Source organism: Delphinapterus leucas, chromosome 10 (assembly GCF_059928025.1).
Source record: "Delphinapterus leucas isolate spDelLeu-1000000601 "Yukka" chromosome 10, BTC_Dleu_Yukka2, whole genome shotgun sequence".
NCBI lineage: Eukaryota > Metazoa > Chordata > Mammalia > Artiodactyla > Monodontidae > Delphinapterus > Delphinapterus leucas.
Genome location: NC_143138.1, coordinates 67,402,885 through 67,429,465, shown reverse-complemented (window position 1 = coordinate 67,429,465; position 26,581 = coordinate 67,402,885). Strand labels below are relative to the sequence as shown.

The window sequence follows — 26,581 nt, the reverse complement described above, 5'->3', positions numbered from 1 at the left end:
CACCAAGCCGGGGGTGGGTGTCACACACGTAGCGCACCGGGCAGCACAGAGCTGGGGGCACGGGGCAGCTGCCATCCCTTAGCTCCCATGACCTTCCCATGCCTGCTGAGGCCAGGGTGGACCTGGAGTCAGTCTGGCATGTTTACCAGGCCTGAGGCACCCTGTCCAGCAGCAGTGAAATCACTAGTAGGTGTGAGGACATGCCCTTAGGCCACTTTTGTCCACTCATATAGACAAAGAGAAACTCAGAAACAAGGGGAAAATGTCAAAATGTTGTTTACTAATATCTGGATGTAAAACCCAGCCGTGTTTTACAAAAAGTGTGACCACCCTATTTGACGTGGTCTAGGACTTCCCTACCCGTGAGAGAAGCGTGAGGAACCAGCACACAGGCCGGGGGTCAGGCACTTGCCAGGCCCATATCAGGCGTTCAGCACCCTGAGGCTGCCTGGGCAGTGTGGGGCTGGGTGAGCCTGGACCAGCAAGGAAGGGGCACTCTCTGCTCTGACTCTGCCAAAGCCAGGACCAGACCCTCTAAGCGTCACACAGCAGCCCTCCGCTGCCTCGGGTCTGACCCGGAGGATAGAAAGAGACCCCTGATTAACGGGGAGCCCTTGGCCCTGCCCCAAGCTCCCCACTCTCGCAAAAGTGCACCAAGAGACAACCCCTCGCCATCAATCAAGACAGAGTAGAGGATGAACAGTTAAGGAAAGGCTTTCCTGCCTGGGATCTGGTGAGCAGGTAGGGGCAGGGTAACTGTTTTAGCTTTTGTCACAGTGACATTTCCAAAGTAAAAAAAAAGGGTTAAAAATACCTCCCACTCGCAGTGAGACGAGAGGCTACTCTTTGAGTGGGGGGTAGTAACAGGATGCTGGGCCCATGGACTCTGTGCAAGGAGAACTCCAAGGACCCTGTGGGATGGGGCTGCAGCAAGACAGGGCTGGACCACCCAGAGAGCCAGGCAGACTGACCCTGCAGCCTCAGGGAGGCCAAAGAGGGGTGAGCCTGAGAGAGGCATGCAGCGTGAGGGAGAGCAGCCTCCCCAAGAAGGCACGCAGACCCTCGTTTGCCCCTCTCCCTCCCTTGCTCACTCACTCAGCATTCAGAGACAGCAACTCTGTCCCTGGTCACCATGACAACCAGTGGCCAGATGCCTTTCCCAAGGCCAGGCCCATCTGCCCACCCTCCAGGGAGCTGTTTCCACAGAAGAAGGGACGCCCAGCCACAATTCCCAGTGGCCTAGAAGTCTAAGGCCATGCCCAGGGCAGGACAAAGTCACAGTTCATTCAGGCCACTCTGGTCAAAGGCACTGCAGCTGCAGCAGATGGCTCCCTAGCCCCCAGGTTTTGGCCCTTGTCTAGGGCCTGAACCTGGGCTGGAATTCTGAAGGATCAGGGTCACGTCCCCCCATCCTGAAGTTCCAAGTGACAAATTAAAACATAACAAAAATAATCCTTTTGTTAAAAACCATGAGCCTGGGTCCTCTGGGTCAGGGCCTCAGGCCCCTCCATTGTGTCCTCCAGGCTGAGGCCCAGCTTCCCCACAGCCGCATGAGCTACTGATTGTTGCAGCCCTGAGAGGCCGAGGAGCTGCCTGCCTGCTTCTTCCTCCGCTTGTTGAGGAGCCGGTTGTTAGAGGTCTGCAGGTCCTTGATCTTCACCTGGTCATAGTCCACCCGCATGGTTGCCAGGGCACTGGTCATTTCCTCCTGCGGACAGATGTGGGGGGAGGGCAGGTACACTGACCTCAAGAGACATCACCTCCTGCCTGAGTAGCCCCTTAATAATATCAGTGATGGCAGTGACCATCTATGCTGCCCGAGAGCCCCCTGTGTAGCCAGCACTGGGCCCATCCCTTTGCCTCATATGAGCTTCACTCTAGTCCATTGTGGTAGACACTGAGCTTATCCAAAAAGGCACAGAAAGTATAGTGACTCCCTGGGACCATACCAAGGATAAGTAGGACAGGGACTTGGACCAATGTCACCTGCTCAGAACCACAAGGCCTGCAGGGGACGCCGTCTTGCTGTGCACCCAGGGCACCAGTGCCTGAAGACTGTGCCCTGGTTGCCCCAGGCTCTGAGCTGCTGCCCCATAGGCTCAAATCTGGCCTCCCCTAAGTCTAAAAGCAGGCTGACCACCCTCCCAAATGTTGCAAATCATAGGAGGGATTATGGCCAAAGCTTGTTCGGTTTGACCCCAAAGCCCCCCTTCACCGAGGGCGTGAGCCAGGAGCACCACCCTGAACAGGGTAGCGCAGCCCAGTGCTCCAAGTGCCACGGTCAGACCACGGCTGCAGTCACTGACATAAGGCGAGAGGGGACCGAAGACCCAGGTTCTGGGTGGTCACCACCGTGGAGTCCCTTTTTCCAAAACCCTGCTACTTGCAGGGAGGCTGAGGGAGAGTCCACCCACCTTGACTTCATCCCAGTGGTCTTTGTCCTCCTGCAGCACTCGGGCTGTGTGGAGTGGAGTCTGTGGCACCACCATCGATTGCTGGAAGGAGCCCCAGGCCCGTGGATCAGACCCTGCGGGCACTCGGGACAACACTGGCTGCCCCACCCCACCCCCTTTCTTCCAGTCTCAGATGGGGAAACGGAGACTCAGGGAGGTGAAGGAGTCTGACATGAGTGGTGGCAAAGGCAGGTTATAGGTGGGGCACTACCACACATCTGTGGCCCACGGCAGGGACTCCGGAGCCATCGCTCTTCTGGCAGCCCTGCTCAAGCTCATCACCCTGCCCACCATAGAACGAGGTGGCACTCACGTTGATCCAGGGATGGTTCATGAATTGTGTGATGGTCAGCCTCTCTGTGGGGTCTGTCTTCAGCAGGAGGCGGATCAGCTGCTTGGCTAGTGATGAGAGGGGAGTGGTGAGGCTGCGAAGTTCCTCAGAGCCAGTCCCCCCCTCCCAGAGACCATCAGCTCTGCACACGCTCCCAAATTCCTAACCCACAGAAACAGTGAGCTAATAACCGTTCCTTGTTTTAAGGCATTAAGTGTTCGGGGTAATTTGTTAGGCAGCAATAGATAATTGATATGAGGCAGACTTGTTTGTGGTCTCCAAAGGGAAAATATGAACAGGAGTTAGAGGAAGTTTTGAGGAGGCAGGTTTTGAGCCCATTTGGCTCAAATATAGAAACTGAGGTTCAAAAAGGTTAGGTGACTTGCCTAGGACCACAAAGCTGGGATGTTGGGGAAGCTAGGATCTGAATACAGGTCGGTTTGACACCAAAGTGTTCTCTTCCAGAAGGAAGGCTTATGGGGTCCAGTGGAGCAAGATGGGGCAGAGATTCACTCACCATCCTCAGAGACCTCTGACCACTCAGGATTGGGGAAGCCATACTGGCCCAGGCGGATCCTCCTCTTCATCCCCGGGGAGATGGCCTGGCCCGTGTTGGAGTAGAAGGGCGGGAAGCCGCATAGGCTAGGGGAGGGTAGAGGTCGTTCGGCACAGGTGTGGGGGAAGCGCCAGGGTGGACCCATTCTCCTCCCCCAAGACCCTGACTGGGGAGACAGGCAGCCAGACACCAAGGCAATAATACCAGCCGTCAGAACTCTGGTGTTCATCCCAGGACCACCATCTGCCCTTGGCATGGGGAGGCCTTCAGGGAGCCTGAAGAAGAGGTGTCCCATGACCAGAAGGGAAGGGCAGCCTCCTTGAAGAGTGACCTGCTCAAGCCCCTCACCAAGGATGGCGGGGGCAGAAGTGGTTCTGAGGGTACACGGGGTTGCAGGAGATGGATGGTACTCACAGGATGTACATGATGACGCCCAGGGACCACATATCACATGACTTGTCATACTTCTCTGGACCCAGGACCTCAGGAGCTACCAGGGCAGAGAGCACAGGAGGGGCCTCAGTCCCAAGGGTCCTCAAGCCCAGGCAGGAGCCTAAATCCTGGACAAGGTGGAGAGCAGGTGCCCAAGCTGGGGGATGGGGCAGAGCAGATTGGTGTCTGGCACCTTCTGGGAAGGCGGCATGTGTGTGAAGTTGCGGGAGGAAAAGCAGCTCCCAGATAAAATAATCCCAATTTAGACTGGGCTGTAAGAAATGATAGCCTCCTAGCTACTTTGGGCCATCTCAGTCTTGGTGTGGGAGGAGAGGGAGAGGAGGGCAGTCTGGGGTTTGATGGGATCCTGGCGTAGGTGAGAGGGCCTCAGCCCACCAGCTGCCCTGTGTCCCTTGCTTCCTGAATGTACAGTCGAGGTCATGGGTAAGGAGGGGCCACAGCCAGGGCTCTGGGTTCCACTGTCAGCCTGACTACCATCCCATGGGGCCTTGGTCTTCCCATCTGTTCAATGAGATGGGTAGGCCGGAAGATTTCTAAGTCAAAATACTGCAAAACATGTTCTGGTAAACAGAGTGCCATTCCAGCTGTCTCAGGGGGCTTCCCACCCCTTAAACAGCTCTTGGAAGGCTTATCCTGAAGAAGAGCTCTCTGTAAAACGAGTCATCACCCCACTCTCTGGGAAGGGGCACTTTCAGCAGGGGCTTCTCCAGATCAGGGGGCTGCCCGCTCACAGAGGAGCAGGGAGCTTTTCCAGGAAGCGTGGGTATGTGTACAACCCCGGGTCCCATCCATGCCCTCACCTAAGGGACCCTCTCCCACAAGGCAGGTGGCTGGTACCCTGCATCCCTCTAATGTAGGAGGAAATGCCTGCCCACTTTCTGAATATGACTCCCAGGAAGATAAAAACCAGAGAAAAACAACCGCAGTTGGGCTCCATCCCAAGCTGATGGCAGCCTTTTATCACGTATATATTTAGAGCCGCTGTGATGTCATTCAGCTCACAGGCCACAGCCAGAATTTTCCTGGATCTATTTTCAAAAGCAGAAGCTGAAGTTTGGGAGAATATTTTTGCAACCTCCAGCCCCTCCAGTCACCGCCTCCTCGCAGACAGAATCCTCCCCTCCCTCCTCACTGGGCTTTAACCCTTTGGCTTCTGCACCCCACTGGCTGCCCCATACCACAGCAGGGTGAGGCGGGTGTGGTAAAGAGGTACAAACCATATCCCAAGGACTCACCCACATAATAGGGAGTGTAGCAGGGAGTCTGCAGGGCATTTTGGGTGGTCTCCTTGGCAAAGCCAAAGTCAGTGAGCTTGAGTACCCCATCTTTCTCCTTGGACGTGTAGAGCAGGTTTTCAGGCTGGGCCAGGAAGAGAAAACATTAGTCTGGAGTTAGGCACCAGGTGGGGGCAGAATCTTCCCTCATCCAGATTGATGCAGGAGGAGCCAGGTCCATCTCACTAAAAAGACCTGGGTCTTGGCAACCAACAACATGGGCCAAATATGGAGGAGACTAATGTGGCTGAGAGGTGACACCTCATCTCACAGAGGGGAAACTGAGGCAGTTGTTCAACCAAGGCTGCAGATAACCGAGTGCCACAGAGAGCCCAGGGGCAGGAAATTCTGAGCTTGAGTTGGTGATGCTGCCTTGAGATGCCAAAATGAGGGTTCCGGGGGAAGGTGGGCTGCAAGCGAGCCAGTGCTGCCAAGCACACAGCCTGTACCCAGCCCAGAATGAGCCTGCAGGACAGCCCCCCTGAGGTTGCTCCGGGAGCTAAGACCCCAGGAGCTGCACAGAGGCCATCTTTCCTGGTTGCAGAGCACAGAGAGTCTGAGGGATGAAGGCAGTGGGGAATCTGCATGGAGGAGGCAGCCCTGAAGCTGGTTTTTAATGAATGTGTAGGACCTAGGCCCATGGAGAGGAGCGGCAGAGCTGGAGTAGAAGGATGGGTGTTAGATGGAGTTCCAGTTTGGAGCCAGTGAAAGCTATTTCTCAGGTCCTGTTTGAGATGATGCAACCTTGGACTGGGATTAAAAACAGGGAAGCAGTTTTGGTCTATACAAAGGAATCTTCTCCGCAGAAGGCTTTTCTCCGATTGGGAGAAAAAAAGGAAGCCAGGGCCAAAATAAAGCAATGGTTTATTTTGCAAAATAAAGCAAAGGTGAGACTGTTGCGGCTCCCCGTGTATCCAAAATCAAAGAATAACTGTATGGGTTGGCAGTAGTCAGCCAGAGGAAGAACCTGATGCAGCAGCTGGGCCCTCAGGTCTCCTCTACCCAGTCTTAGGAGGACTCTAAGTGTGGGCCTGAGGGCCCAGGAGTTGCAGATTCTACTCTGATGGTGGCTGGCACATGCAAGTGTGTGCATGTGTGTATGTAAGGCTGCCTCGGTTTGCATTTCATCCATCTGATCTTGATCACCTGTAAGAGTCAGTCCTCCCTGGATAGGAAGTTTGGAGAGAACATCTCTCAAGCCCATCCACTGGAAGGGCAAGCAGGTCCAGCAACTGGGATTACCTCTGCTCCTTCATCCAGTGCCCAGCACATGGCTTCTTTCCCCTAAAATGTTGACATTAGAGGGCTCCACCTATGGAAACTATGGCTGTTACTTCACAGAAACCCCAACATTGTAAGGCAGCCCCTTCCTGAGGCCTGGCATATTGTCACCACAAAATCCTTGCTGAATGAACAAATGAATGCATGAATCCCAGTGCAGCAACTGCACAGCCTTGAGCAAGACAATCTCTCTCTGAGCCTCGGTTTCATCTGTCAAATGGGTAATGGCACCCATCTCACAGGGCTGGGTGAGGATTCAATGAGATGCTTATCAGGACTACTGGCTTGAAGTAGGCATTCAATTATTCTTATGGCTATTGGGATTATACAGTGTTTGAAGGAAACAAGGAGACCCATCTGGCTAGAGCAGAAAGAATATGCTGGAACCATGGGAGAAAAGGCTGAGAAGAGCAGTCTTGGCCAGGGGGAAGAGGCCTTGAATGCCAACCAAGGAACGTGGCCTCCATCTAGTGGATGCTGGGACCATTGAGGGTTGTGGATGGTACTCTTTTCCCGGGTCTCCGAACCTGGATCCTGGAGCCTCACCTTGACATCTCGGTGGGCAACGTTCCAGCTGTGCAGAAACTGGATAGCGGTGCCAATATCCCGCATGATCTGTGCAGCTTCTGCAGACAGAGACAGAGGAGAGGGTCACTGATGTCAGTCAAGGGTCAGGCAGCCTAGGGGGCCCCACCCATCATCCCTCCTGGGAAAGCACAAGGTGGTGCACTCCTCCCACCCAGGGCCCCCATCCCATACCCACACCCTGGTCACCCTAGTTTCCTTTGGGGATGCCCTCATCTCATTTGGGGCTCTTTCAGCGGGCCTGGGCTACCTCTCCCCAGCTCAACTGTTGGTTGGCACCAAGAGGCATGGAGTCCTCCATCCCAAGGCCATGGAGAGCCCATCTCTGGCAAAGTGTCACAGACTCACAGAACCCCTTGGGAGATAAACACTCTGTCCCACCCTCTCTTATTCAGCTGGGGAAACTGAGGCACAGAGAGGAGCAGGGCCTTGCCCAGCATCACACAGAAACTCTGTGTGAGCCATCTCAGCCCAAATCCCCAGTGCAGCTGCACGTACACACCTCTCTCAGTGAAAGCTTGGTCGCCACGCTCCTGAATCCTGCTGAACAACTCACCGCCTTCCATGCTATTAGAGAAAGTGGGCAGGGAGGTGGAGAATCAGGCATCAACCTGCCCCCACCCCGAGTCATGGGCTCAGGCCTCCAGCCCTGCTGCTCTTCTCCTGGGGAACGGTCACCTTCAGCCTCCCTGTGCCTTGCATGGTGGGCTGTTGGCTTGGGTGGGTTGAACTCAACTCTTAGAACTAGGGGAGGATATTAACCAGGGAGCACCTGTGTTCCCAGGGGCACTGACCCTACCTGGCAGCCCCACCCTCATCCAGGTTTCCCCAAGTGAGGAAGGAGATGTCAATTATCATCATCATGGCCACTGTTTTCTGAGCACCTACTGTGTGCTGCGCCCTGGGCAAACCCTTTGTGTGCACTGCTGTGTAATCCTGGGCTGGTCCCTTCATCTCTCAGTGCCTCACCTTCCTCTTCTGTAAAACAGGGATTATAGCACCAACCTCACAGAGTTGTGAAGATTGATTCAGCAATACACATAGAGCACTTAGAATGAACAGGGTGAATGCTACACCAAGATCTCCCTCCACATTTTACATGGGAGTTACAGCGATTCAGAGAGGTTAGCAGTTGCCCAAGGTCACACAGCTAGTGGGTGGCAGAGCCAGGATCTGAACCCCAAATCTGACTCAAGAGCTGCTACACTGTGGGGTGAGGGGGAACTTTAAAGGCAGACAGGGAGGAGCTGGAGGCCAAGACACAGGGCCCAGGGTCTGAGGAAGGTTAGGGTTGAGCCACAGTGCTCATGGGAGAAGCCCAGGGTGGAGAAAGCCGCTGGCTCCTGGATCTAGGCCCTGATCACCCAGCACCTGGTGGGGCCGTGGGAGCACCAATCCAGGTGGGAAGGAGAAAGCTGAGGGGACAGTGTACTTCCCACTCTTCCCCATATCTCTCCCCCACCCACTACATTCAGCTCTTCCAGCCCCTCCTCACAGAGTGGAAATCATACCCAGGGAGGCCACATTAGAGCCCCTGTGGATTCCTTCCCACCCTTGCAGGAAGGCCCTTGTGGCCAGCTGCGCAGGTCCGCGACCCTTCAGAGGCTGGGGGGGGGCCTCCCGGAGATGCTATCTGAAGAACAGAGACAGCCCCTAAAGAATGGCGGGAGCCTGGGGGCCACAGGGGTACTAATGAGGCGCTGAAGCAGGGTGGGCCAGCATACCATTCCATGACGATGAGGAGACAGCGTTTGCTGTGATGCATGTTCTCATACACATCCAGGATGCGCACAATGTGGGGGCCGCCTGAGGCTTTCCAGTGGTGGTCCACCTCCTGCCGGGCCTTGGGGCTGTCATACAGGAGCTGAGGGCAGGTAGGCACAGAAAGTTGTCAAGCCTAAAATCCACTTCCCCAGGAGCCACCCAGTAGTGCCACTGCCCTCACTTTGCAGACAAGGACACGTAATCTCAGAGAGGCCTGTGACCTGCCTAAGGTCCCCCAGGTTATGAAGGGCAAAATGAGGATTCACATCCAGGTTTTCCTGATTGGTGGTCCAATGAGCCTCTGGACTTGATTGAGGGTCAGCTTCAAGCAGCTTAGCTGGTAGCTCAGGAAGCCCTGAAAAGTAGCTGAAAGCTTGGAAGGACTCAGAGGCCAGAGAAGCCCCTGCCTCCCTTCTTGGGGACAGCAATTGAGGTGGAAATTGAGTGGACTTCATAGTCAAATCATGCATCACCTGTGAGACCCCAGGCCAGGAGCCACACATCGCCAGAGCCTCATTTTTACAGTGAGATGGCATGAGGGTTTGTGGACCAGAGGTAGAGGTTGGCAGCAAGGAGGACCCTGCTCGAGGGAAGTGACCGCCTGGCGGGGTGAGGTCTGGGCTTGGAGCTAAATTCCTCCAATGACTCACTGTGACCTCAAGCTAACATTCACAGCTCCAAGCCACAGCCCACAACTCTGTAAAATGGAGTAATAATAGTCATCCCCACAGGATACATCACATCAAGGCAGGCAGCACGTGGGTGGGCATCACGATCCTTGTTCAGGTTAATTCAGCCCTGGGCTGTGGCTGTCAACCTTACAGCCAATCACCAGAAATGAGCAAGACCCTGAAGTGGTCATGCGCAGAGGAGGTGCAGGGGGTGGAGACGTCAGCCTGCAGGGTGAGGTGGCCCAGAATGGGGAGAGCAGGGACAAGCCATCCCCCGGGTAAGGCTGCTCACATTTGCTTCCTGGCTGAACAGGGCTGAAGACCAGGGCTGGAACCCAAGATAGGCTCAGACCAGCTCCATCTTGCTCAGTACCCGCCGGACCCTGGGCCACCCTGGGCCTTTCTTTCTTCTTCTGCAGGATGGTTTCCCCTCTGCCAGGGCATGTGTGGGCAGGCTCTGGGACCAAGCTCTCTAGGCAAAGATCAACTGGGGCAGAAACGAATCCCTGCATCTGCTTGCCCCTTGGTCTCTGGAGCTTGACCCTAGTGTGGGGTGCAAGGAGCTGGGCAAGCCCCTCCACCAGCTCCAGGGTTCCTTCTCCACTAACCAGTCCAGAATGGGGGTGTGCATGGAGACGGCTGCAGGCAGACACTCCCAGCCTGGAAACCATGGATCCCTTGCTCGTGCTGCCTTTGCCTCCTCTGTTCTGCCCACACAGCTCCCATGTACCGGCTTCTTACTTAACAGCACTGTGGGTAGAGGCTTGGTCACCCCCACTCACCACATCAGCTCCCCCCACCACACTGTGTCCTGAGGTGACTCAAGCCACGGGCACCTCAGGCTTTAGCCACAGGACCAAAGATGCACCATCCTCCCTGCCTGCTCTGTCCTCTCTGCACCCCTTCTCTGCTTGGCCTCCTAACACTTCTCCCTGCCTCCTGCCACCTCCTCCCTAGCCCACCTGACCATGTCCTGCCAGGGCCCCCAGGCAGGCTCCTGGACCCTCTCCTCACTCTGCCCTGCTTCTGGTACCCGACCCCGATATCAGGGTCCTCTCTCTTCTCTCCTAAAATCCCAAGCTCACAGCTGAAATGCTTTCGGTGGGGTCCTCAGCCCTACCTCTTTCTCTCTGGTCCTTCACTACCTATCCCCACCCCCTAGCGCTCTGTATAAAGGCCACCTCCTCGCCTGGCATCCAGAGCTCGTCTTCCTCTCTCAGCTCATTTCCTGCTACCCTGGCCCCAGAGCACTTGATTCTGGTCAGAGTGATGTATGTTCTGATCCCAAATAGGCCTCACTCTCTGCCTACGCCAGGTGCACTCTTGCTCCATCTCCTCTACTGGGCTAACGCCCTTTTTCTGAGGAAGGTTCTGGTGTCAGTTCAGACGTCTCCTCCTCTGGAAAGTGCTCCCAGCACCTCCCTCAGTGGTTTTTGCCTCTGTACCTCCACCAGGCTGGAAGCAGCTTGAAGGTACAGACAGGTCGGGATTACCTGGGAGTCCCTGGCTGGGGTCTGGCAGAAAACACTGGGCTCCTGAACAAACAAAGGATGGGATGATGGGCATGGGGCTGGAAGGAGACAGGGGTGTGAAAGGGAAGGGAGGAGGACGATGGATGGCCTGAGCTTGCACCTTGTGCTTTGCTGAGGAGGAGAAGCAGGTGGAGCTGTCCTGAGCTGGAGCCTCTCAATGCCTCCCACCCTACTCAGTCCATATTTAGGATCCCATTTACCACATGGATTAAAATAGTCCTTCTCTGAGTGCCAAGGCTCTGAGAACAGGCACAGGGGTGGGGAGAGAACTGCCCCTAGAAAACACAATAAATGCCTCCAGGTCTCTCTAAAGGGGAGATTACAGAGCCCTGCACCTGGGCCGCCCAGGGCCAGCTGCCAAGAAATCTCCAGCGCTGTCTCTCTTGATCTCTCAGGGTGACCTTGAGTGCAGCCCCAAACCTCTTAAGAGGTTCAGTGTTCTCATCTTTCTTCCCCCTTGCCACAGTCTTCTCCTCTCCTAGGAGTACCCCCAAAGACACCTCCTCTCAGAAGCCCTCCCTGACAACCTGTCTAAAGAGGACCTCGAGGGTCCTTATTCTCCCCTCATGCTTTATTTTACTTTCTTTCTATATATGCTTGTTTATTGAGGTACACTTTACATACACAGATCTCAAGAGTCCAGTTCAATGAATTTTGACAGTTGCATACACCCTGTGACCCACACCCCCATCAAGACAGAAAATGTTGCCAGCTCCCCAGAAAGCTCCCGCATCATCACCCTTTTTTCCTCCCTCCTGTGCATCACTTGCTCACGACCTACAATTAACTTGTTCCTTTGATAACTCTTTAAACAAACACACACATATAGATGTTACACTTTCAGTATGCCTGGCTCTGTTCCGAGCACTTGATAAACATTAGGAGGAAGGGACTTTATTACCACCATTCTTTAGCTGAGGAACTGAGGCACAGCGAGGTGAAATAACCGGCCCCAGATGATGCAACTGTTTCCCCAGTCAGGCTGGCATTGTGCTGCCTCTGGCCTCAGGCTGTGGACCCCCAAGGGCAGGGCCAGTCTGCCTGGTCACCTCTGGGTCCCAGTACTGGCACAGAGCACTGGCTCAGATAATATCTGTACATTTCATGAACAAATCTATAAAGTGGGGATAAAGGGAAGAAACCCTCACAACCCATCATGAGGAGAGAACAAGATTAAATTGAGGACCCAGGAAGGCTCAACAAATGAAAGACATGACAACCTGGACAGACTTCCTCCCCACTGTACCTAACCTACCCTCTCTGGTGAACTTTACCTCCTCTTCCAAGGAGCCCATCCTGACTCCTCCAGCCCACAAGGCCATTGCTACAAGTTGGCTTCATTCATGCAAGTATATGAGGCTTCACTATCCTTCACGAAAGGTGTCCCCCAGCAAGAGCCCCATCTTCCCAGGCATGGGAATGAGCACAGGGCTAAGAGACAGGAGCCCCAGGTTCTACTCTTATTCTCAGTGTGACCTGGGGCTGGTCCTTTGCCTCTCTGTGTCTGTTTCCCTTGTGTTAAGATGCAGGGCTTGGGCTAGACTGGGGGGGATGGGAACCACAGGGAGGACCCCTGGTCAGGGGCTCCTTGCAAAGTGGGGTCAGTGGTCCCACTCCCACAGCACTGTCCCCATGGAGCAGCCTCTGGTCTCCACTGACCCCATATTCAAATGCCTGAAGCTGCTGGGGGCCACCCGGTGTCTTGGTCCCCAGCCACAGCTGGGAAGAAAAGAAGATGGGGTGGCCTTCTAACAACGCAACACACCTTTACCCCGTCCTCACTCCCATCCTACATCCCCTGAGCCCCCCAGGGGTCCACCAAAGCTGGAGGGTCTGTGATGGCTCCTGGACAGCTCCATAGCTCCAGCTAGTGCCCAGCAGGCTCCCTTATACGCCTGTGAGATGGAACCCTGGCTTCCTCCTAAGGGAGGGCTCCCAGCTCTCCTTGAGTTGTGGGCCCCCACTGAAGTTACACAAGCATCGAATTTGAGACCATATTTCTTTGATCAAATGACAATGCTGTAGCCTCAGTCTTTGATTACGTGGTTTCCACCTCTCCCTTCTCCCCTCACTCTCCTTTGCCAAATTCTCTCACCTACCCCCAGAGCCCGTAGCCAGACAGCCGAGACCCCTACCAACCCCACCAGACAGTGGACCCCAGCAAAGGTTGAGGGCAGAGGGGCCCACGCCCCTCCAGCTCTCCAGGTGGAATGGGAGCCTCAGAACTGGCCAGGCCTCCTCCCTACCTCCACGCTGTGTCCCTTTCCACCCAAGCACAGGGTTTACATGTAGGTGGAGGAACTCTTGAGTTCGGGAGCTGAGAAAACAACAGCATCATTTTGACTGTTTGGAAAACAATTTACAGTTTACAAAACACTCTTTTCCCTTATCTCATGGGAATGCTGGTGCCACCCTGTGAGGCAAGCAGGGCGGGACCATCAGCCCCAATTTATAGAGTGAGGAAAAAGAGGCTCTGGAGGATGAAGTCATTGCCCTGGGGCCACCAGGATGGAGTAAGGTAAGACTGGACAGGGAGGAGAACAGGACTCCTGAGAGAGCATCCAGACAACCCCTCCCTGAACGGAAATGAGAGGAGGGGGTGGCCCCGAGTCAGAGAGGCACTGGCCAAAACTACTACTTGCAAGACTTGGGAAACTTGTTCTGAAATAAATGTGTGCATAGGTGCATGGGTGTGTGCACGAGCAGGGGTGTGAGTAGGTGTGTGTATGTGTGCATGGAAACATGGGTAAATGTACACATGAGTACATGCACATAAGGGGTGTGTGCATGGGTGTGTATGGGTGTATGTGGTATGGGGCTGGGGAATGTGTGTCAGTGTGTGGGCCATGGTATGTTTGTGTCTACAGACTCTGTGATGTTGATTTTGATCCCTTCAGAGAATAAGGCCCATCCATCTGTCCATTTATTTGTGCAATATTTTCTATTTCTCTGAAGTGCCTAGCAGAGAACTGGGCACAGAGAGGTGCCCAAGAAAAACTAGGGGTCTTGGGCTTCCCTTGTGGCGCAGTGGTTGAGAGTCCGCCTGCCGATGCATGGGACACGGGTTCATACCCCGGTCCACAGGCCGCAGAGCAGCTGGGCCCATGAGCCACGGCTGCTGAGCCTGTGCGTCCGGAGCCTGTGCTCCGCAACGGGAGAGGCCACAACAGTGAGAGGCCCGCGTACTGCAAAAAAAAAAAAAAAGACTGGGGGTCTTGCTGCTACAACTCAACCTGTGACAGCCTTGTCTGGGCAGGTGACCAAGCCTAGACCCTCTGCTCAGACCTCCTCTCCCACTGAGGCCCCATCTCCACTGCAGGAGCCATCGCCTCACATTGCCCAGAGCTGTAAAAGTACTCTGTCTGCCTTCCTAGAGCATCAAACAGAGCTGGGATGTCTGCAGTGACTCTGTAAGACACAGCCTTGGGACCAGCCCCCAACACCCTTCTTCACCCTTCTTCCCAGGCCCACATGCCCACCCACACAGCCAGCGTCCACATCCAGCTCACCCCAGGATGGGCTCTTTTCAAGTAAAAGCGTTCACAGTACCTGTCTCTCTCTCTCTCTCTCTCTCTCACACACACACACACACACACACACACACACACACACACACACACACACACGAGGCCCCAAGGCCCCGGGCTGGACAAGCAGCCTCTCCCACTCCATCCCAACCTCCACACTCCCAGCCAATGAACCTGCAGCCCAGGCCAAACTGCTGTGGCCTGTGCCGGAACACCCACTCCTTCCAGGGGAAGACAGCTGGTTTATAATCTCTCCCATCAGTGAGGCAGCAGCAAATTAAAAAATATGAACTCTGGATTTCATGACAGCCCACAGCCCAAGAGACATTATTAACCCTACAGCAAAGGGAACCTCATGGAGGCCAGGGATCCACTTCCTCTCACTGCTCTGTGGGCCACTAAAGTCCCATTATTTCCACTTTCTTGGGATTCCAGCTTGGTTTGATGCCAGAGGATAGGGAGGAGAGAGGCAGGAAGGACTGCTGTGTCCCCCAACACCTTCTCTCCCACACTGGGGGTCTCACCCCAGCCTCAGGCAAGGGCAGGCTGGAACATTCAGGAGCTGCATCTCCGGGCTGTCGATTACACCACAGTTACACACGCTCAGCGCCAAACACTCAGGCAGTGGAACTGAACAGAATATTATGGGAAAATCTAGGTTTGCGACTCATTTTTTTCACTGTGGAGAACCCCAATTCTCTACAGAGGGAGGTTATAGATGAGAAAAAGCACTTTGAATTTACTAAACTCCCTCCTTGTTAAGAGTTTTTCAACTCAGCCATATCTGAGGTCCCTTCTGGCTCCCAGTTCTGTAATTATTTGGGATTATTTTCCCATGGGAACATATCTCTAATTTTATGAGAGACATCGCTGGAAGAGCAGGATTCATTTTACAGCCAGCTGTTGAGACCACCCTGCCTTGTGCTGTTAGCAGCAGGTGGTTATTAATACTCTGCACCCTTGCCCCTGGCCAGCTAGTGGGACCCCTGCTGGCTGCTTTGCCTACTTAGAGCAGAGGCCATAGCCTCGGGATGGGGTGGTAGAGACTGACCTCAAGTTCAGGGTTTGAAGCAGGAGTTTCCTTTTTAAGGCCTCAGTATCTTCCTTATAAACCCAGACTCATCCCCCCCCCGTCACTGACTTCACCCTCTCCCTCCCCACAAGGGCACCAGTGCTATTTGGAGAGTTGCTGGTCATGTCAAATCTAACTTTTTAGCCCTGATTTCAAACTAGAGCCTCAGACATGTGCCATTATTCTCTCATGCACTAATTTCCCCAGCTTTCGTAGCTCATTAAGAGAGCTAACGGGACCGATTTTGCAGCTATGGATTAGTTGGCCCCATGCCAGATCAGACCTCGCTTCGTTAAGTTCTGGCCATATCCTGTCCTCCGTCTCACCCTGTCTGTTCACTTCTCCTCCTCAGCAGCTTAAGTTCCAGGGAGGTCGGCTCACATGATCTACTGACCCCAAATGCCCAGGCCCCAGTTGAACGCCTAAGGACTGACGGAGTCAGGACAGGGTTAGCACACCCTTCATAACAACTGTCCCTCCCTGGTGTTTGGCCAGTGCTGTGTTGGCCACAGTGCTTGGTCACAGATATCGCCTCATTCAGTACTCATCACATCCTGAGGAGAACCAGCATCACCCTTTTCCTGTGGGGAGCCTGTGACTCTGAGAGGTTAAGTGACTTGCTCAAAGTCACATAGCTTGGTAGGGAGAGTCAAAACTTGGATCCAGACCTGTTGGCTTCTAGGCAGTGAGGGCGATGCAGGCGGCTGCTTTGTTCCTTTCATGTGTGGAGCTTGGCCCCACAGCCCTGGGGCTAGACCAGGCTCTGCCCCTTGGCGATCATAACAACGGTGGTGGATGTTCACAGAGCCGCTGCCATCTGCCAGGCATGTTACACACCTGTTAGCTCTTGCCCTTCAAAAAGGACATTACTGGGGCTTCCCTGGTGGCGCAGTGGTTGAGAGTCCGCCTGCCGATGCAGGGGACACAGGTTCGTGCCCCGGTCCGGGGAGATCCCACGTGCCGCGGAGCGGCTGGGCCCGTGAGCCATGGCCGCTGAGCCTGTACGTCCAGAGCCTGTGCTCCGCAACGGGAGAGGCCACAACGGTGAGAGGCCCGCGTACCGCAAAAAAAAAAAAAAAAAGGGCATTACTGACCATCACTTTCAGCTTAGGAGACTGAGACTCAAGGATATTCTATAGCTTCTCTGGGTCACATGGTTCACACATAGCCACCTCCGAGTCCAGGAGTCCTTTGGACACCAGGATTCAACCCTCATGCCCAGGGAGGGCTGCACATTTTACAGATGTCTTCCTGACCCCTACAAACATTTACTGGCCCTGCCTGGGGGTCAGGCCTGGAGCTGCGGCTAGGAATGCTGCCACAGGCACTCCGTACTCAAGGATTTGGGGGTCTATGGATGAGCTGCTGCCAATTAGGACGCTTGATGAGGATGTAGGCCCTAGGGAACTGTGCCTGGCTCCTTCTCTTCCCTTCTCCTTTCTTTCCAGATCCAGAACCTGGCAGAGCAGGCAAGATGGGGAAGGCCAGCCCTGGGAAGGAGGGCCCCCAAACAGCTGCTCCCATTCCAGGCCAAGGGTGGGGTACCTGATGGCCGGGGCAGGGGTGGGGGGACCAGGAGGAAGTGGCTGACTGGCTGGGAGCCTCCCTAATCACCTCCCACCAGAGTCCTGGGAGGGGAGGAAGTGGCTGGGGCTCTAGGCCCAACGTCTTTCTAGGAAGCTCTGCCAGCAGGAAAGCCAATACGCGTTTTGAAATTGTCAAATCTCAGGAACACAAGAACTCCTTCAATGTGCCAAATTTTGGTGGCCTCAGTTTGTCTGCTTCCTCCCAGCCCCAGAAAACGTGGAAACAAAGGCAGAAGTGCCAGGTCTGGGGAGGAATAGGGAGGGGTGGGGGAGGGGAAGAATGCTTCCAGAAAGAGGGAGTTAAGCTAGGCTCCCAGGCAGGGAAGGAGAGGACCAGTGGGAACATGAGTGCTAGCTGGAGCAGGCCCAGGTCCCAGTGCGCCAGGCCAGGGTCCATGCACTATGAAAGACCAGCTGTGGCCACAGGGCTCTGGGTCAGACAGACCTGCATGCCAGATGCAGAGGCCAGTTCCATCCTCCACTCACCTGCGGCTTTGGGCAGGCCATTCAACCTCTCTGAGCCTCACTGGCCCAATCTGGAAAATGGGGACAGTGACAGTACTCACGTTCCCAGGTGGCCACGAGGACAGAATGAGAACACAGAGAGCTCAGATTAGCACAGTGCCAAGTGCACACTGAGCGGAAATGGGCTTTGAGTTTGCTTGGCTTCAGGATTCCCCTGGGTCTTGCCCTGAGGTGGTCTCACACTCTTCACCTCCCTATTCTCCAGAATTTGGGGAAATTCAGGTGCAGCCTCTGGGACCCAGCGAGGCAGACTCCCTCCAATCCAGCAGGTCACAGAAATGGTCTCAGATCCTGAGAGGTAGACCAAGAATCAAAAGTCTATGGATACTGCTGCTATGAAAGGCTCAATGAGGAGGGGCAGACCCTCCAGGGTGGGAAGATCATGGCTAATCTCAGGGGAGGGACCCTGGGGCATGGGAAGCAAGGCTGAGAGCTAGGGACCTAAGCCAGGGAACTAACCCAGCCCTCAGCTTTGGCAGACTGGAGGAGAGGGCACATCCCCACTCTCCCAGGTGGCAAACACCTTTACATCCTCAACTCCTCCATGCATCCTTTTGGGCAATGTCCCCTTCTGCAAAGTGTGTGGTGACCTTGGACCTGTCCCCTAAGATCTCCCTGAGCCCCAGTTCCTCATCTGTGAAATGGATATGCACTCTCCTCACCCATGGCAACGAAGGGAGGGGGGCAGGCATGTGTGAGACTATCGGCACCTGCTTTACAGGCAGGGAAAGAGAGCCAGAAAGAGCTACAACCTTCTCCCCCTCCCGGAGGTTACACAGTGTGTAAGTGGCAGGATCAGAACTCCCTCTGCCCCAGGCAGGTGCCAGATCCCAGCATCCTACCTATATCCTTCCCACAGGGGGCTGAGGAGAGGCCACACAGGTGCCTTGCGAGCCCCCTGAGTGCATACTCAGAGGGTCTAGCTTCTATTATCATCTAACTTCTTAGAGGAAAAAAGGATTTTTCTGTCAAAATCAGCTACATAATTGGTGAAACGTTACCCTGGTTCTATTTCTTCTGTGACAGTATAAAAAGAAGACATCTTCCTCATAAGACTGGACAATTTTTAGCAAACGTAAGTGTTTTATTCTAATCTCAAAAATGTCTCTTCAATGGTCCCTCCTCATGAGGAGACCCCACCTTGGCCACAGAGTCTGTGCCCCCAACTGGCCAGTTGTGCTGCAGTGATGCCCGCATAGCCCGCGCAGGGCAACAGAGGACAGGCAGCGACCAGGGCGAGTGAGGCCATGCCCAGGCGACCCCTGCTGAGGCACCCATCTTGCCATGCCTGTGGTCAGCTCTGGAGAGGGGATCCAACACACTCTACCTCTCAGAAGAATGACAGCTGGTCTCTTTCCCCTGGAGGAGACGTTACAAAGATGACAAAGGAATAAGAAGTGGGGGGGCGGGGTGGGAGGATGGACCGCACCACCCCCAGAGACATGGTGCAGAGACCCTTGGGAACCTCCTGACTCCACCCCCCAGACCTGCTCTTCCCAAAGCCAATATCATATCTGCTCTGCATCTCTCCCGCTTCCCTTGGCTTCATCCACGTCCCCGCAGCTCCCCACACAGGCCTGGGTGAGCACCGGCAGCCATCGCCCTACTCAGGCTCCTCCCAGGGGAGGCAGGGAAACTGGCTGCCCAAGCTTCTGGCAGACCTTGGCCCCTGGTCCCTTTCTCTCTCCTGCTCCTGTTCAGCTAGAAGGCTCCCAGGCCTCTGACACCCAGCTGGCTCCTGGGAAAGTCTCCTTGTCTCTGGAGCCGTAGCTGTGAGGAAGGGGAAGTGGAAGAGGGAGGAAGGCCCCACCCTCTGGGAGACCAGGGTGGCAGCCAGCACTGAGGGACACTCCGGCCATGGGAATGGACTGCAGTGACTCACCCTCACTCTCTCAGGCCTTTCTTAGGGTAAGGACACACCCTGGTACAGGCTCGGCTGACTCAAGGATTGAACCAGCCATAGAGCGCAGTGCAGAGGGGTCTTCAAACCTGAGTCATAACCCCCTGAGCTCCTGTCCCTAGCAGAACACATACCCTGCTGGTGGTGTCACCACAGATGACCAGGTTCCCCTGGCAATACCATTGCTACCTGGCTCAGGAGAGGCATCTCGGGGCACCCTCTAGTCAGCCTCCGCGCTGCCTGTCCTCTTGCAAGAGCGGCCCCAGCAGCGGGCAAGGGGGGCCCCACCACCTGCCTGCTTGCTTGGCACTGCCCACAGTCGCTGCCCACCCAAAGGGTCTTCACAGCCAGAAGGGGTGGCCCTTGTCAAACAGAGCGCCCAGCCCCTCACCTTACAGAGGGGCAGACTGGCCTGGGAGAGGGGCCCAGCTCCTGATACCCACTGAGCCTGGCACACAGGGAAGGATGGCTGAGAGGCACCGTCTGGCTGCCAGACAGGCCAGGGTTCCAGGGTTACTTCGCCTTTATGAATCTCAGTCTCTGCTACCATGACATGGGGGCGATTACAACCCATTCTTAGAGTCTGCTGTGTTTGTGTTTAGCATTCAAGGGATAAGTGGGTGCTCTTATCCCCATCCCCACCCACTATGCTGCTGCCTGCCAGAGGGCATGGAGAGCACTGGCCAGTCCTTCTGACACATCCTGAGAAGGGGGCTTGTTTATGTTGGGGAAACAGCTAGGGAACAAGCTATGAGTCCTCAGAGGCTGAACCCTTAGGAATGGGGCGATGAATGTGGCAGGTCAAGGCTCTGATCCTTCATGCTCCTGAAAACAGACTGTGAGTTTTGCTGAGGTGGGGGTGAGGGCAGGTGCAGGGTGCAGGCTAAAGAGCCAGCTGCTCTGGGGTGCTTCTCCCAGCTAGTGCGGAGCAGCACACAGTTGCACAGGCTGCACCTTGCATCTCAAGCCCTCCTAGCCCCTCTGCGGGCTCCTTCAGCTGGCTCCTTCTCTCCCCAACCTCAGCCCAGGAATCCTTGGGAGTCACAGTGCTCCTGGTCTTGCACCATTGTCCCAAGCAAAAGGCTCAGACCATTGAGCCGTAAAAGGAGACCCACAGGCAGAGGCCACAGCCAAGGCTGACCTCCCACACTCCACAGGGGGATGCCTCAGGTTACAGACTTGGCCCAGATGCTCCTGACTCCACTGCTCTGGCGGCAAAGGCAGCCAGCAGCTGGTCGAGGCCAGGAGCAGGAGGAAACACTGTGAGTGGCATGGGCGCGGCCGTGCTCCTCCTTCCTGTCCCACCCCCACCCTGTCCCTAGGAGGTGGGGCAGACTTTCAGGGTGACTAGGATGAGTCCCGAGCACCTGACCAGCCCCCATCTGTCCTCTGCCTGCCCGAAACCCACAAGACAGAGTGGCAGGGCCCGAGAGGGCAGGGACTGAGTGACAGCAGGAGAAACAGAGATGGGAAAGAAGAAAGGAGAGGGACAAGGAGGCAAAGAAGACCGAAAAGGGAGAGCAACACAAAGAGAAAGTAGCAAGGACAAAGCCCTAGTCTAAAGAAAAGGGCAACCCTAATCCCAAACCCGCAAATAAACCCAAAATCAATTTTCTCAGTGTCTCTGGTCTGTCCAGCGCTGAAAAGGCCTCCTGAGGCTCCCTGTTCCCACAAACAGCCGGCTGCCGCCTGGTACTCCAGCCCTAAACACACCCCCACGGTTCCCACAGAGCAGAATTTTAATCACAATTACACTGGCCCTAATCTACTTAGTTCCAAAAGGGCTGGGGGTCAGGGGGGGGTGGTTTCTTTCACACCATTCTTTCAAACCCTGCGAAGAGCTGGCTTCCCCAGGTGCAGGGTGAGCCCAAGTGAGTCCTCATGAAGTCCAATAATGTGCCACCAAAAAATGCACCCAGGCCCCCCCCAAAGGAGAGCTCTGCCCTCTCACAGTGCCTGCAGGCCCCAGCTGTCTCACAGCAGGAACCTGGGGATAGTTAGCTACCAAGGCTGAATCCTGCTTCCCACCACATATTCAAACCCTGCGTTCAACGGCACCACAAAGACGATGGTTTTGCAAAAAATTCCGAAACTGCCTTTTTCCAAGGTTACTTGGGGAGAAAGTAGCAGAAAGGACTTCAAGCCCAGAGCCCTGCTCCTCTCTCAACCCCAGGCAGCCTCTCATGTGGAGCCACACAAGACCTCGAACAGGTGGGAGGGAGGGCAGCAGAACAAAAGTTCTCCTGGGAAAACATGGGAGCCTGTGGGAGCCCACTAGAGCTGTGGTCTCCCTGCCCTGAGAGCAGTAGACCCACTTATCCAGGTAGGGCCTGGTGCGCACTTTTACAGCACAGATGTGTGGGGAAGGCGCCCTCGCCTAGGTATAACCACCGTCCCCAGCTCTTGCCTGGTGGCCTTCACCTATGGACACGTGGCAGCCAGTTGCCAGGCTGGGACCAAAGGAGGCTGGGGGGCTGCACAGCCAGATGCTCCACCTGCTGCACCCTCTCAGGGGCCTCCCATGATGGTGTCCCAAGGAGGCCCTGGGAGAGGAAGACGAGGGATCCAAGTAGAAAACCAGCTTCCCCAAGTGCAAACCTGGGGAACAGGCAGAGACAGAACAGACCTCTAATGTCGTGGAGACCAGGCCCTGAACTGAACAACAGCCCAGGCGACCCAGAAGCCCCTACAGCACCCCTGGCAATAGTACTCCACAAGGGTCCCAGTGATGCTGTGAAAGAAAGCTCTGGGAGAAGGAGGGAGGATTTTTGCCCACCTAGTGATGGAGGGCACCAAAGACAGACAGAGGCCTCTGGTGGGATGAGGTATGAATCTCAGTTGTGGGCAAATGGAGAGGGAGAGTCACCACTGACCACTTTCCCCCATCCTTTAAACCCTAGGTAAATGCCTCTTTTTCCACAGGGCCCTTTGGTCTCTCCACGGCTCCGCAGAGTTTGTCGGGGCCTGGACACCAGCCCTGCTGAGATTAGCCACACCCTACCAGGACACAAGACTGGGAGTGGGGCGGTGGTACTCCACAACAAGTGCTGAACTGTGCAAACCAGGCATGCTGTCACAATACACCCAGTGCCCTCCTCTGTCATCCACATCCTTCTCAGACCAGAGGCCTGCATTAAAGCTGGCAATCTCTTCCAGGAAACCTCCCCTGGCTGGCCCAGTCCTGACAGTTTCCTCTCGCCCACTCACCAACCTGACTTCCTCCCCGTGGCACCCTGGACTTCGCTGGGCTGGGCTTGTCTGAGACTCACAAGGCTTGAGATGAACCATATACCCTTTCTGAGGCAGTCCCACAGCCATCATGGTCCCTGTGCACTGGCCTTGCGGGACCACCACCTGTCCACTTACAGGCATAGAGTCCTGTATAGTGAGGAGAGCTGGGCAGATACAGACAAACACCAGCAGTATCACGTGGGGCCCAGTGGAGTCATGGAGGACGTTGCTACCATCTTTCCAGGAGCCAAGCCTCAGAGACCCTCCCATGTCCCCATAGACTTGCACGAGGCATGAGGTGACTTAGGTGCTAAGACTCTGGCATCAAACTGCCTGGATTCACGTCCCAGCCCTGCCACTCACCAGCTATACACCTTGGGCAAGTCGTTTACCTCTCTGAATATCAGTGTCTTCATCCATAAAGTGGGAATGAAAAGAGTTAGGGAAGATAACATGTACTGTACACTGGGACAGGGCCTGCCAGACAGAACGCTCTGCAAAACTATTGGCCATTCACAAGAATATTAGACTCCATACCACCAGGGCCTGAAGCTGGAGAGATGGCATCAGTTCCTGGGGGGTGGGGGTGGGAAGAAGACTCTGGAAGTCCCAACAAAGGGGATCCTGACAGTAGGCTACGAGCACAGCTTCTAAAGCTGTGAGCGAGGCCAGCTGGGCGGGATGTGAAGCATATCCAAACAATCCCCCTCTGCCCCAAAATCTCACTATCTACATTGTATAGAGTTTGATGCTCTCCTTAGGATCCTCATTTAAAAAGCAAGTCGCCCACTCCTGGCAATTCAGAAGGCTCCACTTGAGTGTCGTAGTGCTTGAATTCCTCAGATTCTTTCCTTTCAGGAGAGGGGCAGCCTGAAGAGATGCTTGGGTACAGTAAAACCACTACTGGGGACTCTGTTGTACAAGGCCACCAGCCCTCCACATGCTTCCTGATTTGTTGACTCAGTAAACAAGAGGTCCTGCAGAGGCTGATCTGACCGGTCTGGAGACGGTAGGTGAAGGGGTAGCAGCTCCAAATGAGAAAGTACCTGGCCTGCCTGGAAGCCCCACCCAGCCTCAAATCCAGCTCCACAGCACCAGCTCCAACAGGCCAGCCCCACCCATGGAGCAATGCAGGGATCTCCTGGGCATGTGGATCCAGCACCCTACCACTCTACTCTTTGACAAAGACAGGAAGATGAGGGCACTGGAAGCCCCAGGGGCCTCCAACACTTTTCAGTGGACCCAGAGCCCAGAGAGCAGGGCTAGGAAAGACTCCCACTGCAGACCCCCTCAGTCTCCTCAAGGCTTTGTTTTTATTTATCTAAGTACCACTGTCACTTCTGCCTGCCAGGATGCCGAGGACGACAAGGCGGCTTGGCAGGAAGTCAGGAGAGGAGGGGATTCAGGCCTCTGCTATAATCCCCCATCCCAATCAAGCCACGTGACTTCTGACCACTAACTCCAGGTCCTGACTTTCATATATGGGATAAGGTTTGAGAGGCTGGGTGTCTAATGTGATGGGGTGGCTGTGTCCAGTTAGGAGTGAAAATAAGGGGTGTCAATTAACCAGTTAGGCCTGAAAGGGGTCACAAGCAAGAGGTCAGTAGGAGGCAGTCCCCTGCCCCAGATACTTGGCAGGCAGACCTCTAGCTCCTGCCAAAGGGATAGCAGAAGTGCTAAGGGTCGAATGGAGAGTGGAATGACAGCACTGGTGGCAGAAGCTGGCCTTGGGAGAGAGTTCCTGAGTATGAGTGAGGCCAAGATGGACCAAGCCAGCAGTCAGGGGCTGACGGAAAGGGGAAGTGGCCCAACCCCCTAGGAAGGAGAAGCCTGCTTCTCTAGGGCCTCCAAAGAACAGCAACAGCTACAGGGCCATCGACCACAGCTCTTCCTGTTTTATGAGTGCCTGCTGTGTTCCAGGCTTTATGCTAAGCACCATCTACCACCCTAAGCAACAGGGCCAAGAGGACAGATATGGGAGAGGCCACGACACTAGGCCTAAACCAAGAATGGCAGAGATGGCCTGGACAAATCCAGACCACAAGACAAAGACGGGCCAGCCTGGTAACCTAGGACGTAGGTCCAGGGAAGCAGAAAGGCACAGGGCTAGGCAGAGGCAGAGAGAGGGCTGAGACCCATTCATGGACTGGCTGAGCTCCTGGGGCCCAAGCCAGGCCATGTGCTGAGGTCTCCTGGCCCTGGCCCTCCTGGGCAGGGGGCAGAGGCTATAAGCATAAAGGTGCCACCTACCTTGTCAAGGCTAGAGCCATCACTCACAGTATAGGTACAATGTGCTAGAGGTTGTGCTCATCCCATCCTGGAAGATGGTGAGGCCCTACCTAGCTGGGTGGGGACTTGGTCACTGGAGGGGGGTGGGGTTTGGCAAGAACAGGAAAGTGCTGGGTGGGGGCACATCTAATCCATGTCCCCCTTGAGGGCTAACCTAGCACCAGGTCCTGAAGGTCCCAAGCCAATAGCCCTAGCCACGCTCACCCATGAAGCCTAAAGGGGTACAGTAGGGGCATCTGTTCTAGGCCTGCCCCATTCCTAGTCCAGAACAGAGAGCACTGAGGCCCTAGATTCAAGAGGAGGTGCTTTGGAAGTTGTTGCAGACAGAAGTCCCCCCAAGTCACTTGTCAGACACAGCACCTACGGGGAAAGGCCTAGGCCCAGGCCTGCTTAAAGCCAGTTCTGCCTGGGCCCATGAACTCCAGCCTCTCACTCCACCCCTGCCTCACTCACAGCATCTAGAGTACCACAGGGGGTGGTCAGAGCTCAGCCCTGGCTCACAAGGCCAAAACCTTGGTATTAAGAAGAGGCCTCTGTCGTCCCCTTGCCCACCCAGACTGTACCATGACCCTAGCAGGAGTGAAAGGGCTAAGATGGTGCTGAGGGAGAGAATGAAGACTCTCACTTCTCACTTCTTTAGCCCCATCTCCCCTCAGAAGAGCCTCCTTTTCCTTGAAGGACTCAGAGAATCCCCTGCCCGGGGCTCCAAAAGGGCCTCCCAACCCCACTCCACTGCTGGGTTCACAAGCAAAGAAGCTGTGCCTGAGACCCAGCCTCACCAGCCCTGCCCTAAGCATCTTCCAGACCCATCCTCATGATCCCCTCCAAGACCACCCTGGGGAGATGACCCCCTCTATCAGTCCTAGGGCCACTGGGAGAGACACAGGGAGCTGGGCCCAGGTCCCCTGCTCAGATACTTGCAGACTCTGTGCCCTAAATAACTCCTGTAGCCTCTCCAGGTCTGCACCAGGCCCTGTACCAATTACTCTACATGCATCATCTCATTCCAAGCTCACATCAACTCTCATCAACCCTTGAGCAGAGAAACCTGATTTCAAGAGTCCAAGACCTAGTCCAAGGTCATGGAGCTGGCAAATGCAGGCCAAAGATTAGAGCTACATTTGCAGGACTCTGTGCTTGGGCTCATAATTACAATGTCTGTAAAATGAGGAGATCCTTAGCTGTATTCTAACCTCCAGGAGCCACTCTCCTTGCCATACTCTACCTATCCATGTGGCCAGTGTTACAGGCTGCAATTAAGTAAAGTTCTCAGTGATGACAGATTCAAGAGCTTCTAGGTACGGGCCAGGGTCCTGGGCCCAGAACTATATGACCTAAGCCAGAACTACATGGCTAGATCAGCCACCTCCAGGACTCCCTGGGCTCCACATGTATCAGTGAGGTCTTAACCAGGCCTATAGGGAGCCTATGGTATGACGTGGCTAGATGGCTGGCTGCCCTCTGCCCAGGAAACAGGGTGGGTCAGAGCTGGAGCAGGGCCGCCCCCTCTCAACATGGGTCTAGTGACTCATCTGGAGCCCGTCAGCAGCT

The 26,581-nt window shown here is 55.1% G+C and overlaps 1 protein-coding gene across 4 annotated transcripts in view; it reads right to left on the bottom strand.

The window, feature by feature from the left end:
* Positions 1-258: 258 nt before the first annotated feature.
* MAPKAPK3 (MAPK activated protein kinase 3) overlaps positions 259-26,581 on the bottom strand; it is a 37,427-nt gene continuing 11,104 nt past the window's right edge. For 3 of the 4 annotated variants that reach the window (XM_022573009.3, XM_022573007.3, XM_022573008.3), the window contains exons 3-11: positions 8,658-8,797; positions 7,436-7,500; positions 6,895-6,974; positions 5,029-5,152; positions 3,755-3,830; positions 3,302-3,426; positions 2,767-2,852; positions 2,415-2,495; positions 259-1,708 (exon numbers count right to left, since the gene is read on the bottom strand). In XM_022573009.3, the coding sequence (XP_022428717.1) occupies positions 1,556-1,708; positions 2,415-2,495; positions 2,767-2,852; positions 3,302-3,426; positions 3,755-3,830; positions 5,029-5,152; positions 6,895-6,974; positions 7,436-7,500; positions 8,658-8,797 (930 nt within the window). In that variant the 3' untranslated portion in view covers positions 259-1,555. The remainder of the gene's footprint in view (positions 1,709-2,414; positions 2,496-2,766; positions 2,853-3,301; positions 3,427-3,754; positions 3,831-5,028; positions 5,153-6,894; positions 6,975-7,435; positions 7,501-8,657; positions 8,798-26,581) is intronic. The other variant, XM_030762397.2, reaches the window with a different exon arrangement.